At 41.6% G+C, this 15,215-nt stretch overlaps 1 protein-coding gene across 1 annotated transcript in view; it reads left to right on the top strand.

Moving 5' to 3' along the window:
- Nucleotides 1–13,522, top strand: part of pola1 (polymerase (DNA directed), alpha 1) — a 50,145-nt gene extending 36,623 nt beyond the window's left edge. The window contains exons 36-37 of the mRNA XM_068344023.1: nucleotides 5,511–5,607; nucleotides 12,478–13,522. Coding sequence (XP_068200124.1) covers nucleotides 5,511–5,607; nucleotides 12,478–12,614 — 234 coding nt within the window. The 3' untranslated portion in view covers nucleotides 12,615–13,522. The remainder of the gene's footprint in view (nucleotides 1–5,510; nucleotides 5,608–12,477) is intronic.
- The last annotated feature ends 1,693 nt before the right edge of the window (nucleotides 13,523–15,215 follow it).

The raw sequence follows: 15,215 nt of genomic DNA, 5'->3' as shown, positions 1-15,215 counted from the left end.
CAGGACCCAAATACTGCGCTGGAAAGGATTTCTTCTGATTTTATTTTTTTTATTTGGATTTTATTTTGTCAGAATAATAGAATTTACTTCAAACCACTACCCAATTTGTAATGTTGTCATTTAATTATGAAGGATTTTCTTATTTCCTATACATTCTAGCTCCAGACTGTCTGATTAGCATTTTGTCATTCAGTTTTATTTTAATAGCTCAAAGAGATGTGGCAGTCTGCTGCTGCATCTCTACATCTGTTCATTAGTTTACAACTGTGCTGTTCCTTACATTTTATCCTGGCCCATCAAAGTCTGTAATGAAGGTTTAAAGTAAAAATAAATGAAAGAAGATTATTTGATTATTTATATTTCCAAACATATATATTTAATAAATGAATGCCTGTCCTTTTTAATACTTGTAAACTTCAGTGCTAATTAGTCATTGTAACTATTAGTATTGCATTAAAACTCAACCAGTGCTGGATTGTCGTTATACAAATGATACAACACTAATATTATTGTAGCCTAATATGTGTGCAGGAGAACAAAGTTCAAATTAATTTAATGCAGATGCAAACAAAATTTGAAAATAATTTTTAATATGAACTTATGAATTTGAATTTCTTTCTTCAAGCTGTGTTTTGGTATAATAAATATTTCTTCACACTAGTGCTGTCTTATGACTGTTGGCTGAGCATGGAGGGCTACAAGCAGTTTACTTGTTAAATTCCTGCCAGTTATGGCTGTTTGATTCAATGGTGGATCGGCCACATTTAAACAAGCTCAGACGATGGAGGAGCATCCACCGCTCTTTTTTTCTTATGAAAGTTGTTGTTGGATGCTCCGCAAATCTTCTGTGCATCAAGCCAGACTCGGCCTGCTGCATCCCTCTGGCAATGTTTCCTTTTGCTTTTTCAGTGCCAGTTTCATCATGAGGATTGTCAACCAATACCAGCTCTAGCCTGAAAGACAATCAGGGTCTCCTCTTTGTTTATCTTACGCTAAAAACACTTTTTGTGCCAGAGCTTCTGGAGGAAAGGCTCTGGTTTGTGACTCTGCGCTCCCCTGCCTCTCTCTGTGGGTGCTGCCTCTCCTCCCTCCATCCATCTTTTCCACTCTGCCTCTTCCTTTTTTCCTCCCTCCCTTCCTGGACACAGATTCAGAGCGTGATCTGATCTCCATGTAATGGGAGAGTAATAGGCACTCTGCCTTGATTGGTTGGTAATTTGGGGGAGTTATGCACAGGTGCAATTTATAATATTTTCAGTAAATTAAATTTCTTTCTCTTCCCCCTCTCTCCCTCACTCTTTATCTCTCCCACTCTCTTATCCCTCCCTCCACAGTGCTTAACTCAAATGGACTATTTTTTCTTCCAGTTGTCTCAACCTTCTGTCCCGACTCTCATTTTTCTTCCCTTTCTTTATTCAGTGCTTTCTTCCTCCGCTCCTTTCTCTTCAGTTTCTCTCCCTCCTTGGCTCTTACACCCATTCTCTTTTCTCTGGCTTGTTCTTTCTCTCCTCCTGTCTCCCTCCCTTTCTGTCTCTCCACTCGTTTTATTGATGTACGCTCAGGCGCCCATTAGAGCTCCCTTTTTCCCTCTAGTGGAAATTGCAGCATGTTAATTTTCACACAAATTACGGCAATAGCAGGTATCTCTATTTGATACATTATAGCGGGAGCAATCAGAGATAATTGAGTGCCTTTCAGAGGGAGACGGCTGCATTCACTGTCGGCTCAAAGCTGCCCCATTATCGCCTAATCGCTCTTTAAACACTGAATTTTGTCGAACAAAAATTCTTGTCATAATTTTGCTTAAGTGTATTTGGAAATCACAGTCCTTTGAGCGAGGATAATTGAAATCAAATCCCTTTCACTGGAGCTGACATTTCTACATTTCCCTCCAATTGAAATTAATTTCAAAAATTGAGCATGAATATCTTCAAATAGCAGGCAATTATGCCTTTCAATGGGGAGAAATTACCGGTGCTGAATCGTTTGAGGCTTGCGGGCGAGAGCACCAGTTAAATGCCTTTGTTTCCTGCCGTGTTTGCCGAGTAAAGATTTACATATATTGACTCATTATGGTGTCTTGTGAAGCTGATCGGTGTGACTACCACAACCGGCAAGAACGCTCATTGCATCTAAAAAGCTCAAGAGTTTTAAAGCCTGGTGGCCGCACAGCTGACGGAAAATGTATGTTTGTTTCTCTTCACCTCCCTCCCCTTTTCTCTCCGTCTCTCTTTCTGCAGCTGTGGTTATGTGCACGGGCTCTGATACTGTAGCTCCAGTATTTACAATGCACGCTTGACGAGTATACGGAAGAGTGTGTGATGCTGAAGGCCTTGTTTTGTGTCCCTGTAGTCATTTTTCTCCCCCCCCCAAAAGCCACATCCATGTCAAGGCACTAAACAGTTGTAGTTTTTCAACAGCTTGGACGCTTTCCAACCACCATAAACTTTGCATGTTTTTGTTTTTATCCTTTCTGGTGTTAACAGAGACATGTTGTCTAACTACCTTTTCATTAACTGTTCCACTGGCCGGGGCAACAAATAGGGAGTGCAAAGGTTTTTTGGAGGTCATGTGTGTTTATTTGTTGTTTTAGCCATTTTAGTCCGTTTCTCTGTAATTAGGATCAATTTATGTGGTTTAGCATCTTTAGCTTTTCTGGATAGCTTTCTGTTTTCTTCTCTTCTTTCTCTGTCTTCTACTCACACACTTACATCTCTCCTCTTTTTCTTTTTTTCCCCTTAATTGTCTGTGTGTACGTACATGCAGCAAAACATGTGTGGTGCGGGTCGGTGGGGAGGGGCATTCAAGGGAAGAGGGAGGCAAAGGACCAAGGGGTACGTTGTGGGGGGTTGGAGGGTCCTACACTCCCGGGAGAGAGGCAATTTCACAGCTGGTTTGCTCCTTAGGCAGTCAGGCTGAAAATGCTGCAGATTTGTGGGGCAAATTGAAATGGTGTCAGTGCAGGAACAAAGCTCTGAGCTGAATGACGAGGTGTGTGTGCGTGTGTGTGTGTGTGTGTGTGTGTGTGTGTGTGTGTGTGTGTGTGCGTGTGCGTGTGCCTTGGTGCGAAAGAGAGAAAGTAAGGTGGGGTTGAGGGGCCCTAAATTCAATAACAACCCTGTAACATTTTGGCCACGCCTTCCTGACACCTGTCAGTCAATCACTTTGCAGCGGCTGACCCGCCCTCAATCAGCTTTTCATTGTTTGAACGTGTGTTCAAGTGTGTGTGCCGTGTCTGTGCCAGCCAAGTTTGTTCAGCCTTGGCAACCACAAACTGGGTTCCATTATTACATGCATAGCTTGGTTGTTGACTGATCAATAGCTTGACGTGCTATGTGGGGAGCTATAGAAAGCAACTGAATTCACACACACACACACGCGCAGACACACACAGACACACAGTTTGCGTTTTGTTGCATTAGATACACTTGCCACTCAATTATGCCTCAGCAGCGAAAACTGAAATTACAATTACACACATTGTCGATTGGCATTTATAATGGGCACACACAAACTCTTTTTAGCTTGTTCACGCGCACATACACACACACACACACACACAGCTACTGACACACAGCACTTGTCAGGGGATTCTTCTTGGTGGTAATAATAAAGCACTCGTTGCACACCTGATGGCAGTGTGGGGTCGGGGCTTAGCGTGCCCTCTCCAGCGTAGCAGGGAAATGACGAGCCAATAACTGCAATTAAACATGCAGTATAATGGCTAATCAAATTGACAGCCTCGCCTGCTCACATGCCTCTCTCACAATGGCTTATCACAACAAACTATTATGAGGGAGGGTGTTTCAGTCCTGATCCCCCTCTTCTCTTTCACTCTTCCTTGCTGTCTGATTCTCTCTGTCTTCACTTCTTTCTCTTTCTGTTCCTCCTTGTTTTCTCCTTTCTGTTTTCCTCCCACCTTGTGTCTCTCATCCTTTCAGTCTTTTTCCCCCTTTCTCTCTTTCTCCATCTCTCTCTCTCTCTCTCTCTCTCCCTCCCTCCCTTCTGGCAGGCTGTCGTGTGGCTCCGGTTAATTGCAGTGGAGATTAACAAAGCAAGCAAATTTGTTTTCTTGCTGTACTGTGTCACAGAGGAAGGGAGATGTTTTCAGGAAGAGTGCAGTGAATCAGGGCGGTGCACATTTGTAGAGTCATGTTCAGTCTAGCTGTTTCTCAAACTGGTAAATATGGGTTATTAATGTGTTGGAATGTTTGGTTTTGTTTTTACTTTTTAAATTTGGACAGTCTCGAGTCATTCGATTGAGATAACTGGGATTTACAACTTGAGTATACAAACGTGAAATCAAGTGAATTAGTGGCAAGTATCGACTTACTGTGTGCTTCTTTTATCTAGTTGGTTTGAAAAAAGAAACTAGAGCGATGCTTCATTTGCCACATGTTATCAGAACTGGAAAACATTCCAAATTTTTATTAAATATGGGTTTGCCTAACCAGTCAGGTAAACCCAAAGATTTCTGGATAAAAAGCACAAAAAAAAAAACTATTCACATTTGAGAAGCTTAAGTAGAAAAAGTCAAACTTGCCAAGCAATCGTGAATAAATGGTAAAATAAACGACTGGATACGTTTTTGTTCACCACTCATTAATTGGACTGATTGATTTGCTAACCTACAACTCCTTGAACAAGTCCCTGTGTTTCATGTGTGTCAATGCATGAAAATGGGTGCAAACAGGTTAGAATCACATTTACATTCCAATCAAAAAAGCTTCTTTGATACTGATTCCAATCATAATCTGTTAGTATTGATAACCTCCCGTAATAAGTTTAATCAGATACTTATTTGTGTACGTTTTGGTTAACTTTTGATCTAATACTCTAATAGCAACAGCTGCATCCTTTCAAATTCAGACCTGCTTCCCTTTCTTGACTGACTTCATCCAAATACTGAAGGACCCCGGTTCAAAACTATAACATTTACGAGCATAATTATTGATATCATGTGAATTAAAGGTTAACTGGAAGAATTTAGTTGAGTCTGCTTCTGGCGGGGAACACAAAAAAACGCCGACAGTTTAATTTTGGCCTGCCATCTGCTTGTACACATGATTATCATAAATTAGTGACAGATGATATGACCTGCTGCAGGTTCCATTTGTCATTTTAACTAGCAAAAGCACCGGTTTGCACAGACTCCAAGGAGAAGCAAGCAGAATGTTTGCACAATGAGATCTGCTCTTGGGAAAGAAATCACCAATTTGTTACATTCGGGGCAGACAAATCTATGCCTACCTCGGAGTCAGGAAATAATCAAACACCAACACAATCTGAATCTTTTGAAAATTCATACAATCAAATATTTACCCATATGCTCTTAAATGTTTGCGGTGTCTAATTCAGCTGTCGCCGCCCTGTTTTTTCTTCTTTCAGGTAACAATTGTCCACCACAGCAAAGCATTGTTTTTTTGATAATATTTTTTTGTTTGTTTGTTTGTTTGTTTGAAGGTACCAGTGTTTTAATCAGTGTTGGTCTGTGTGTCTTTCCTCAACAGTACTCAGAGAAGGCCCTGTACAACCAGCTCTGCTTCTACAGGTTCATCTTTGACTGGGATCATGCAGTTGCCAAAGTCCTACAGGGTGATGAGAAAAGTAAGACCATGCATACACAAAGTGTTCGTTACAGTTTTGTTTAGTCTGGACATCTCTTTTTTTATTTGCTGTGGGATGAAAGAAAAAAAACTTTCTTTTTCTGCCTCTTCCTCTGCGGTTCTTATTATTCTACAGGTTGGATTGTCAGTTTTACCACTGGTGAGGTTTTAATGTGCTAATAGTGCTTTCTTGCTAATACACATATAACATAGTATTAGCAATCAATTTCTCAATGTAAGGCTTTTACTCTGTCTGCACTATATTATAATATTCACCAGCGATGATGCGTACGCACACACACACACACACACACACACACAGAGTAATGTAATGGGGGATAGGCATTGGATATGGGGAGGGGGGTTAAGGACATTCAGCTCCTCGAGTCGACAGCCCTAATTTAGGAGACGGATTCAATCATGCACACATACAGAATGCAAAACGCTCCAATCACTGGAAGAAAGAAGGAAAGGACCCTCGATCGCTCTCCCTCCATCCCTGCCCTCACTGGCCATCTCTATCACTTTTTCTCTCTCTCTCCCTCCTGTTTCTCTCCCCCTCTCCCTCTCTTGGACAGGCACTTGTTTGGCTGTGTTGATTGAAAACAGGTTTTAGATTTGGGGAAATGATAGGGGGAGTAATGGGCGCGCTGACGAAAGGATAGCCCTTCTCCTATAATGGGACATGGAGCGTATATTTCACCCCTTGGACTCAAATAGACGCTACTCCATGGCTCTGGGCGCGCTCGGGAGGCGTCAGCCACAAGGCCTCTTTACCCATGGTTCTCACTGATTGATGTCACTTGATTAGAAAGGGCCGCTGGGCTGAGTGATTTATTTATTTGATTAAATATTTATGTATGTATGTTGTTTATGTATGTATTCCTGAATGCTGTCAGGCAGTACCTGAGGAAGGCAGCAAATGAGAGAGACAGCAGAGGTAAATATAACGTGTAATCAACAGATGACCACTCACAGGATGGAGGGAGCTGAAATAGACGGATTGGCCATTGTATGTGTGAGGCGGGGGAGAGTACTAACATGATTATAGCCTCCATTTTTGCTTTCTTTTATTTCTGGCTTTAGCCAGATGCAAGAAATCATACCCAATCAATTCCTGACTCGCCTTCTTTATGTGTCTGAGTTGTGCTACGTTTTTGATTGGTTACCTCTTTTTGAGTTTATGCCTTTTATTTTTTTGCTTCACATTGCAGTGTAACACAGGACAACGCTTTGACCTAAAGCATGGTAAATATGTTCTCACAGCGAACAGTGCACAGATGTGTTCAGTGTGCAACACATGTTCCATGGTTGTAGAGCAGTTTGACATCGCGTCATGACCATAACAAGTTTTTTGTCTTCGGTTGTCAGCAGCTGTCAGACATCTCACGTGTCTGTCCACTAAATATTGAAAATCAGACACAGTCTGAATAAGCCTGTTAAGTTCTCAGACGGTACTGTGGGCCAGAACGTCCCAACGTTTTGGGTTGGAGACCCTGGAAAATGAGGTAACGTCTATTCTTAACATGCTGTTTCAGGGAGCATGGTGAGTTGTGAGTGGTTTTAGCTTTCCAGATAGGATAGTACTCACACACTTACATCTGTGTGTAAGTCTGATGTTTAACCATCAGACTGTAGACGTTCAAATGATATAAAACTATTATTTCTTACAGGAAGCAAAGATTTGAGATGAATGTGACGCTTTTATTTCACCTGTGTGCAGTAAAGCTTTAGATTGTTATAAAATCACATGCTGTTAGCATGAATATAGTTGTCAACAAAAATGTTGCATTTTGCAAAGTGTGCAAGAAAAGTGGTTTAAAGTGTGGGTTGGTCTCTACACTATTAATTCACTGTTCCAATTTTATCATGACCATTCATCAAGAACAATGAGTTCAACTTTTCTCAGTTTTTTTCCCTAATTTTCTGTTTCATTCAGGCTGTGATTTGGTAGTCATGCTAAAAAGTTATATAGACAGGAAAATTGACTTTATGAAAAGCTGAACATGTTTCTACAAAAGGTGCCAGATATCGCTGAATAGCCACGTAAATGTAGACCCATTTTTCCCCTCACTGCTTCAGGTAGAAAACCACTGGTCACTGTACAGCTGGGCTGCCCCTGGCTGTTCAACCTCTTTTCATCCATCCATTCAGAATTGCATCCACTCCCTGTTTTTTGATATTTGATGTTACATTGATGATGAAGATATAATGGCGTTACTGTTCTCTGAGCTGTGCTTCCCAAACGCAAAATCTCCACATTGCTCACATCATCCCAGCAGGACATGAAAGCATTCTGTGTGTCCTTATTGTAACTGAGAACTTTATTTAAAAATAATGTGGTTGAATGAAGCCGAAGATAACTCCTCTTAACAGCCAAGAACGACAAGAAAAGCAGAAATAAAGTAATTTTAGTAGTGGTAATAGTTGAGGATGTTGTCCGTGAAGGTTTATTATCATCAGGTAATCTGATGAACACACATCCACAACACATTTTCTCCTCTTTTTTTTTTTCAAATGGGAGAGAATATATGTATACACATTCATGCTGCTATGAAATATCAGCTTCAGGTGTTACCCCTCTGTCCTGGGGTAGTAATACCCCATATTACTGCATTACACACCCAGGATCCTCACAGCTCAGATTACAGGGTGGAGACCTCAAATTCTATATGCCTGCTCTTCTCTGGGTGTTGCGCCTATGGCAGTGTGTGCACACACAGCTATAGAGATTTATGAACCTTGTGTTTGTACACCAGCTGACCTTAACATAGTTGTCTTTTCTCTGTGTCTTTGATGGCTTTGTGTAGTAAATCTAGTTTCATCTGTTACAGTGTCACCCTCAAATGACGTTGCCAATGCTGGGTGTCTACTCTGTTAATATTAGTCTTTGAGTGATGACAAAGAAATTCCCCAAACACGCTGGTTAGTCTGTCTCTGAAGCCTGGCGGGGATTCGACTCAGGCCCAGCAGGCTGTTTGAGATAAAAAGCTGGGGCTGTTCATCACTGGTCTTTGTGTACGACTGTTTACAGGAAACTCAGCTAAACTGCAGTTTTACAAACTTATCACATAAAATCATTCTCCACAGAACATATATGAAAGTCCACTCTACCATGTTTTTTATAAGTTCAGCATTTTAATTCTCATCACCACTTTATTGCAGATTTTACTCACGTACTACGTTTGTCTGACTGTACTCAAGCTAAAACTGACAAACTGCTAATGTCAGTCATGATGTCTCATTAACATAACGTCGTGGTGTGGGGAAACTTTTATGTTTCGTAACTGAACAACCTTCAACATCATGAGCTGAAATTGTCTAATCACACACTTGTTGCATGCGTTTAAATTTGATGCATGAACTTGGATGACATTAGTACCGCTTGGAGAAAAAAATACTCCAGAAACACCTGTTGGGAAAAATCCACAGGTAAGCTGGTTAAATTGTAACTAGTATCATGATTATGCATCTGTGGTGCAGTCACACATTCAATTAGCCCACCATGCATGATTACTTAGAGGACCCAACACCCTGCTCTCAGTTTTTCTATAGCTACAACCTTTTTTTAAAGCTTTTCAAGGGGATAGATTGTCACAAAAGTGAAATTCCAGATGAACAGCAACTTAAAATGTTTGTAAAACTATGAGAGACAAATGGCAGGCTAAAGAGGTCTTAAAGTACTGTGCGACGATGGACACATCTCTGGGTGTGCAGTCGTTCGTTTGCAGACAGGTTCTACTGAAATAATAAAGCACAAGAAAATAATTTGGCACAAAAGATCTTGGAGTCCAGGTTGAATGTGTTTTCTTCAGCTTGAAGGTGTGTGTGTGTGCACATCCACAAAGCCCATGCCTGTCTTATCTATATGTATATTGCATTTTTGTGCCTGATTGCGGTGACTGAGTAAAACATGGAGGTAATTTCATCCACTGCAGGAGACCTCTAATAGATTATACACACACACACACACACACACACACACACACTATGACTAAAAACACTCAGTCCGTTTCTTAGGTGGGAACATCCCATATCAATGACTTTCAAATCATGTCATGTCACTTCTCTTCGTCTTCTCTGCCCCCCCCCCTTTTCTTTCTTTCTTTTTTCTTTTTTTTAAAAACCCCCTCCCTCTGTCTGTGTTGCCTTTCTCTCCCCACCATCACCCCGCCCTTCCAGGTCTCAATCTCGAGTGTGCATGTGTGAACAATAATGTAATTTTGTCGCATTGATAAAATATAAATTGTCCTTGAGCTTCGCTTTCCTAATGATCCATTTACCGACAGCTTCCCCGCCACCTCACAGCACTCTGCGTTTGCTCCTCTTCCACCCTCCCACTCTTCATCTCGCATTCTTCTCTTTCCCTCCTCTCCCTGTCCATCTTCTCTCGCTCTCTGTCTCTCTCTCTCTCTCTCTCTCTCTCTCTCTCTCTCTTTCTATCTTCATCTTCCACTCTCTTCTCCCTTCCTCCGGCGATACAAAGCAGGGTTGCAAAATCCACGGGTGCGATTGTCAAATCAATTATTCATTCTGTGCAATTACACTCACACAAAGAAGTTTCCCTGTGCTCCGAGTGGTGATTAAATTAACTGCTATTCCAGCTGCCCGTCGCGACCAGCTTAATAGAATATTCATGGAGGCGGCCGACGGAATGGCCGATCTCCATTAACTTCATCATGCTCACTTAATTACAGGCTTGTTATTGTATTTACACCTAGTTAGAGCGTGCAGAGCCCCGATCTACTCGTGCCTAGCACTGCCAGACTATGTGCGAGTGTGTGACAACACCTAGTTAGAGGAAAGATAACCCTTGATACACTCACTGCGCAAGCGTTCGTGTGTGGAGAGGGATGGTGTCTAATGCAATCAATTAGGCAGAGGTTGTTGTTGTTTTTTTCTCTGCACCTAACGCTTGAGTCTGCTTCCCATCCGTACATCATTTCCCATCTTTTGGTACAGCCTTCTGAGCGACACCGCCTGCCCTCTCTTCCTCTCTTTCCTCCTCACGCTCGTTCTTTTAGGGAGGCCATTTATTTGAACTACACTCCCCACTGTGCTCCCGACTTGCAGCGAGAGCTCCCTCTCTTTCTTTTCCTCTCTGACTCTCAAATCATTCTTTTATCCGTTCGCCACAGAGTGATTGAGGTAAAAAAGGGAAAGGAGTGACGAAAGTGGAGGATTATTTTCTCCTACCTTACAGAAATGATGACATGATTGCTTTCGCTTGATCACGCATCATCACCCTCCCCCTATTCCATAGTGAAGTAGACTAGTTTGACTCTCCTCCTCTGCTTCCATCCGTGTCCTTGTTAACATGAGGATTATTTGGTTACAGTTGCTGATGGTGTGTGCGTATGCGTGCGTGTGTGTGTGTGTGTGTGTGTGTGTGTGTGTGTGTGTGTGTAACAGGGATGTTTTTTGGTCACCATGACTTAGTGTGCTTTTTAAGTGTTTAACGACCATCAATTGTGTCCGTGTGGGTGTGTGTGTGTGTGTGTGTGTGTGTGTGTGTGTGTGTGTGTGTGTGTGTGTGTGTGTGTGTGTGTGCTCGCCTCACTGTAGATCTCTGTGTATCTAACCTTTGTTCCCCTGGGCAGTCATTGGGATGGTATTTATCCAGAAGCCACTAATGCAGTGGGCAGGAAGGAAAGGACAGGAGATAGGACTGGAGATGACAACGGGCCATATGGAGCGCGCGCGTGTGTGTGTGTGTGTGTGTGTGTGTGTGTGTGTGTGTGTGTGTGTGTGTGTTTATATACAGTAAATGTGTGTGTGACTGACTGCTCATTAAGATTTTTTTTATTGTAGTAAACAGCTTTCATTAGAAGCATGTTCATTTTAATCTTATTATCAATGTTCAGAATTGTAAATAATGGCTGAAAACTGATCACTGATGGTTCTTCCGTGATTAATTGGTCTTTTTATTGAGTAACAATTTAAAAAAATAAAACAAAATCTTTTCCTTCTTCGGATTTGAGGTTTTGTTCTTTTCTTTTGAACCGAAAAGTTTGAGCTTTTGTCATTTGTCAGACAAAAGTGTTTTATTATCCTTGTAAAACAGTGATGTGGCTACAAAGCGATGCTGCCACCACTAATGGGAAACGGGGCGGATTAATTCACTTATTGTTTCCTTTTTCCCTGTAATGATCACCTGATTAGAAGTTTTGCACATTTGCTCCACCTCCAGTTTAGTTATGTTTTGGCGTCCCTTGACTCAGTGACTATTCATCACTGATGAAGAGTCACATTCATCAAAACATGAGTTAGCAGAAAAACCAAGTTCATCAGAATGAATGAGTGACTGCTCCAGGCCATTAGTCCTGATTTAGTTCTGATTTACTTGGACCAAATGTGATGTGAAAGCATGTTATTACTCGTTCCCATTATACTTCATCTTTACTGGAAGCTCTGTATAATATTTTAGATCTGGTGACCACCCTGCCACTACTGGCAGCTCTTAGTCTTCTGTCTGGCTTTATTACAGCCCACCTGAAGGGATAAAAGTGACAAGATATTGACATCATGCCCTCATTGGGCTTTTTTATCGATCCTATCATCTTGTGTGTGTGTGTGTGTGTGTGTGTGCGCGTGTGCGTGCGTGCACATGCTGCCATCGACCCATCAGTCCGGTTGTCAAAGTGATAGCATTACATGAAGCATTACATGGCTCTTCAGTGGGATGAAATGCTCGTCGGTGTTTATTAGTGACCAGTCAAACCCAGTGTGTGCTCTGTTCCGTTTGGCAGGATGAGAGTCATTAGAGAATCATTCAGTAATTTGAAATGCTGTCATATTGATTTCAACCCAGTTAAAGAAGTCAATGATCTTCTGATCTAACTCCTCATTTCTTCCCTTCCTTAATGTCCAGATCGTGCAAAGCAGTGGAATGGAGAAAAAGAAGTTTATCGGAGACTGAAGGAAGTGCCAGACAAAGCCTTGGCCACCAGCGGATACTCTGAGATTAACCTGGCCAAACTCTTCCAGGCCATGTCCTCCCTTAAGTGAAGCGGCACCCACAAGTTGATGAAGATCGCCAAGACCCTCCACCATCTGAGTCAGAACCGGAGATTCACACATTTATTATATCTGGACTGGTGATTTTAGGCTATGACCTCCTGACTCTTATCATCCAGTCTGAACCAAATGGCCTTATTATATTCTGTAAAAACCAATCACACCTCATGCTTTCTCCACGTAGAAACTCGTGACTTGACCCCGTCATCCTGAATCTGTTTGAGAAAAGGAAGAAGCAATCATACCTAAATGACAGCCTATTGTGTGTGCATGTGTGTGAGTGTGTGAGGCGGAAAAAAGTGACTTGTCCTTAGAGCAGCCAGTACACTCCAAAAGCTGGTAATTAGTCAATGATAGTGACCCCAGCCACTAAGACCACTGGATGCCTGCAGCGATCGGACACTTGCTCTGATTACCACCATTCATCCCCCGTGTGTGTGTGTGTGTGTGTGTGTGTGTGTGTGTGTGTGTGTGTGTGTGTGTGTGTGTGTGTGTGTGTGTGTGTGTGTGTGTGTGTGTGTGTGTGTGTGTGTGTGTGTGTGTGTGTGCGTGTGTGTGTGTGAGAGAGAGAGAGATCACACGAAAGAACGGAGGAAGCAGCAAGTGATGGGTGAAGGAGGCCACACGTTGTGCTCCCTCACTCTTTTGTCTCCATATCGAACAGCTGATCTTCTTCCCCTTCAATGCCTCTGTTTAACATGTCATTCCATCCTTTTCACTCCTTTCCTACCCTCCTTCCTCTATAGATTGTGCTTTTTTAATGCCTGAAATTGGCTGTATTTGAGTTGTTGCATTGCTGAGGTGGGTTTATGTGATTGTTCTTTTTCAATGACCAGCAAATTTCACATTGGTTATTTTCATATTGTTCAGGAACTTTTTAATAATGAAACCTTAATAAAAACCTGTATTTCTTTGATGTTAGTCTTTTATTTACAATATTAAGGTGTCTTACAAATGATTTGGTTTATACCTTGAAGGTTCTCCATGTTTCTTTTTAAAAATCGGACTCTTAACAAACATGATAAAAGTTTGTCGAGGAAGCAGTAGATTAGATCAATTTGCTTTATTTGACACCATATTGAAAAACAGGTGATGTTCTGAATTTTTATTCCCCAATCAGTAATTCTAATGTACCGCTATCTTTTTAAAAGTATTCATACTATCTGTACCAAATTAGCATATTCTAACATAAATCCTTGTGCTCTTAGATATTTTAAATTTCTTGCTCTTTTAAAGATGGATTTGAGGTATATGTGATTTTTTTTTTAAGTTGACACTGGACTTTGACCAAACTTTGCATATCAATATAAGAAGTTTTGCATTTTAATATTCAGATTAAAAGACAAAAGATTTCTCATCTCCAAGCCTTCTAGACTCGCCAAAAGCATGGAGGCTTATATCCAAAAGAATTTTTGCGGAACTGAGGTATGTCATTTTCTAGTGATTTCTTCAATATCAACAAATATTTAGTAATTGTATACAATAAAAAATATAGAACATCAAATTTAATCTTTCATGTAGTGTCAAATCTCAAGAAAGATATCCTCAAGATGTGAACTTTTATAATACAGTATGATTCTGTTACATGTGGTGAATCTACGTGGAAGTAATTGCATGAAAAACCAGACCGGCATAAAGCAGCATCACAGCGTCTCTTAATCCAAGTCCATTATGCCGCAGGACATTTACAGTAACTATCATATACATTCTGAATGACTTCATACCATTGTGGTTGAAGTTCAGTTGTTACCTCAACATGACGTGTTTCACCATTTTCCTCCAAATAATTCTTTGTGTTAACACAGTAGAGGGATGCAGGGTACATTTCCATAAATTCTGCACGCTTCATAAATCACTTCAACCCACTGTGACTAGTGAAGGCAACCTTAAGTGAGCTGAACACTCAAACCATTCTCAATACCATGGATAGAACACGCTGTGTGTGAGAAGGTGGGTGCATTTAAATATAATAATTTTGAATATTCAATCATATCAACTCCACTACTACTACTCCCACAGTAGCTGAGCAGGTTTGGTTTTAATCATCTGCAGCCACACATGCACATGTCTGCCGTTCCCAGTACAAGTAAGGGCCTCGTTTTGTCCTCCCAGTTTGGAGGAAAACCAGTCAGATTGAGTCCTTGCATTAATTCAAACCTGCTAAGCTAATAAAGCCGAACAAATCTCTTTGTATTGTTGCGTTAAGCTTTATTGCTGGTCGTTTTGACCAGCGATGGACAAGGTAGGCTTTGATGAGGGAATTAGTCTCCTATTCTGTCCCCGTTATTCATGGCGCGGTGGAACATACAAGCACCAGAGAGGGTGTCAAAAAGAGAGCCGGTCCTATTGCAAAGTGTCTCCCTTGTTGGAGCTGAAAGGCCGGTTATGAGACGATAAACCGCTTAATACACTGAGCTAATTGGATGAGAGCAAGAGAGACGGGGAATTAAGGGGCGATCCGAGAGAGGAGCGGAGTGCCATGGCTCCGCTATTCAGCTCTTTCATCGAGGCCGGTTCTCCGCCTGGTGGGAGGAGGAGAGAGGAGGGGGCCGTTCATCAAAGCGCCTTTTAGAGATCCTCTCCCGGGGACTG

This window comes from Antennarius striatus, chromosome 20 (genome assembly GCF_040054535.1).
Source record: "Antennarius striatus isolate MH-2024 chromosome 20, ASM4005453v1, whole genome shotgun sequence".
Lineage (NCBI taxonomy): Eukaryota > Metazoa > Chordata > Actinopteri > Lophiiformes > Antennariidae > Antennarius > Antennarius striatus.
This window is presented reverse-complemented; position numbering and strand designations above follow the sequence as displayed.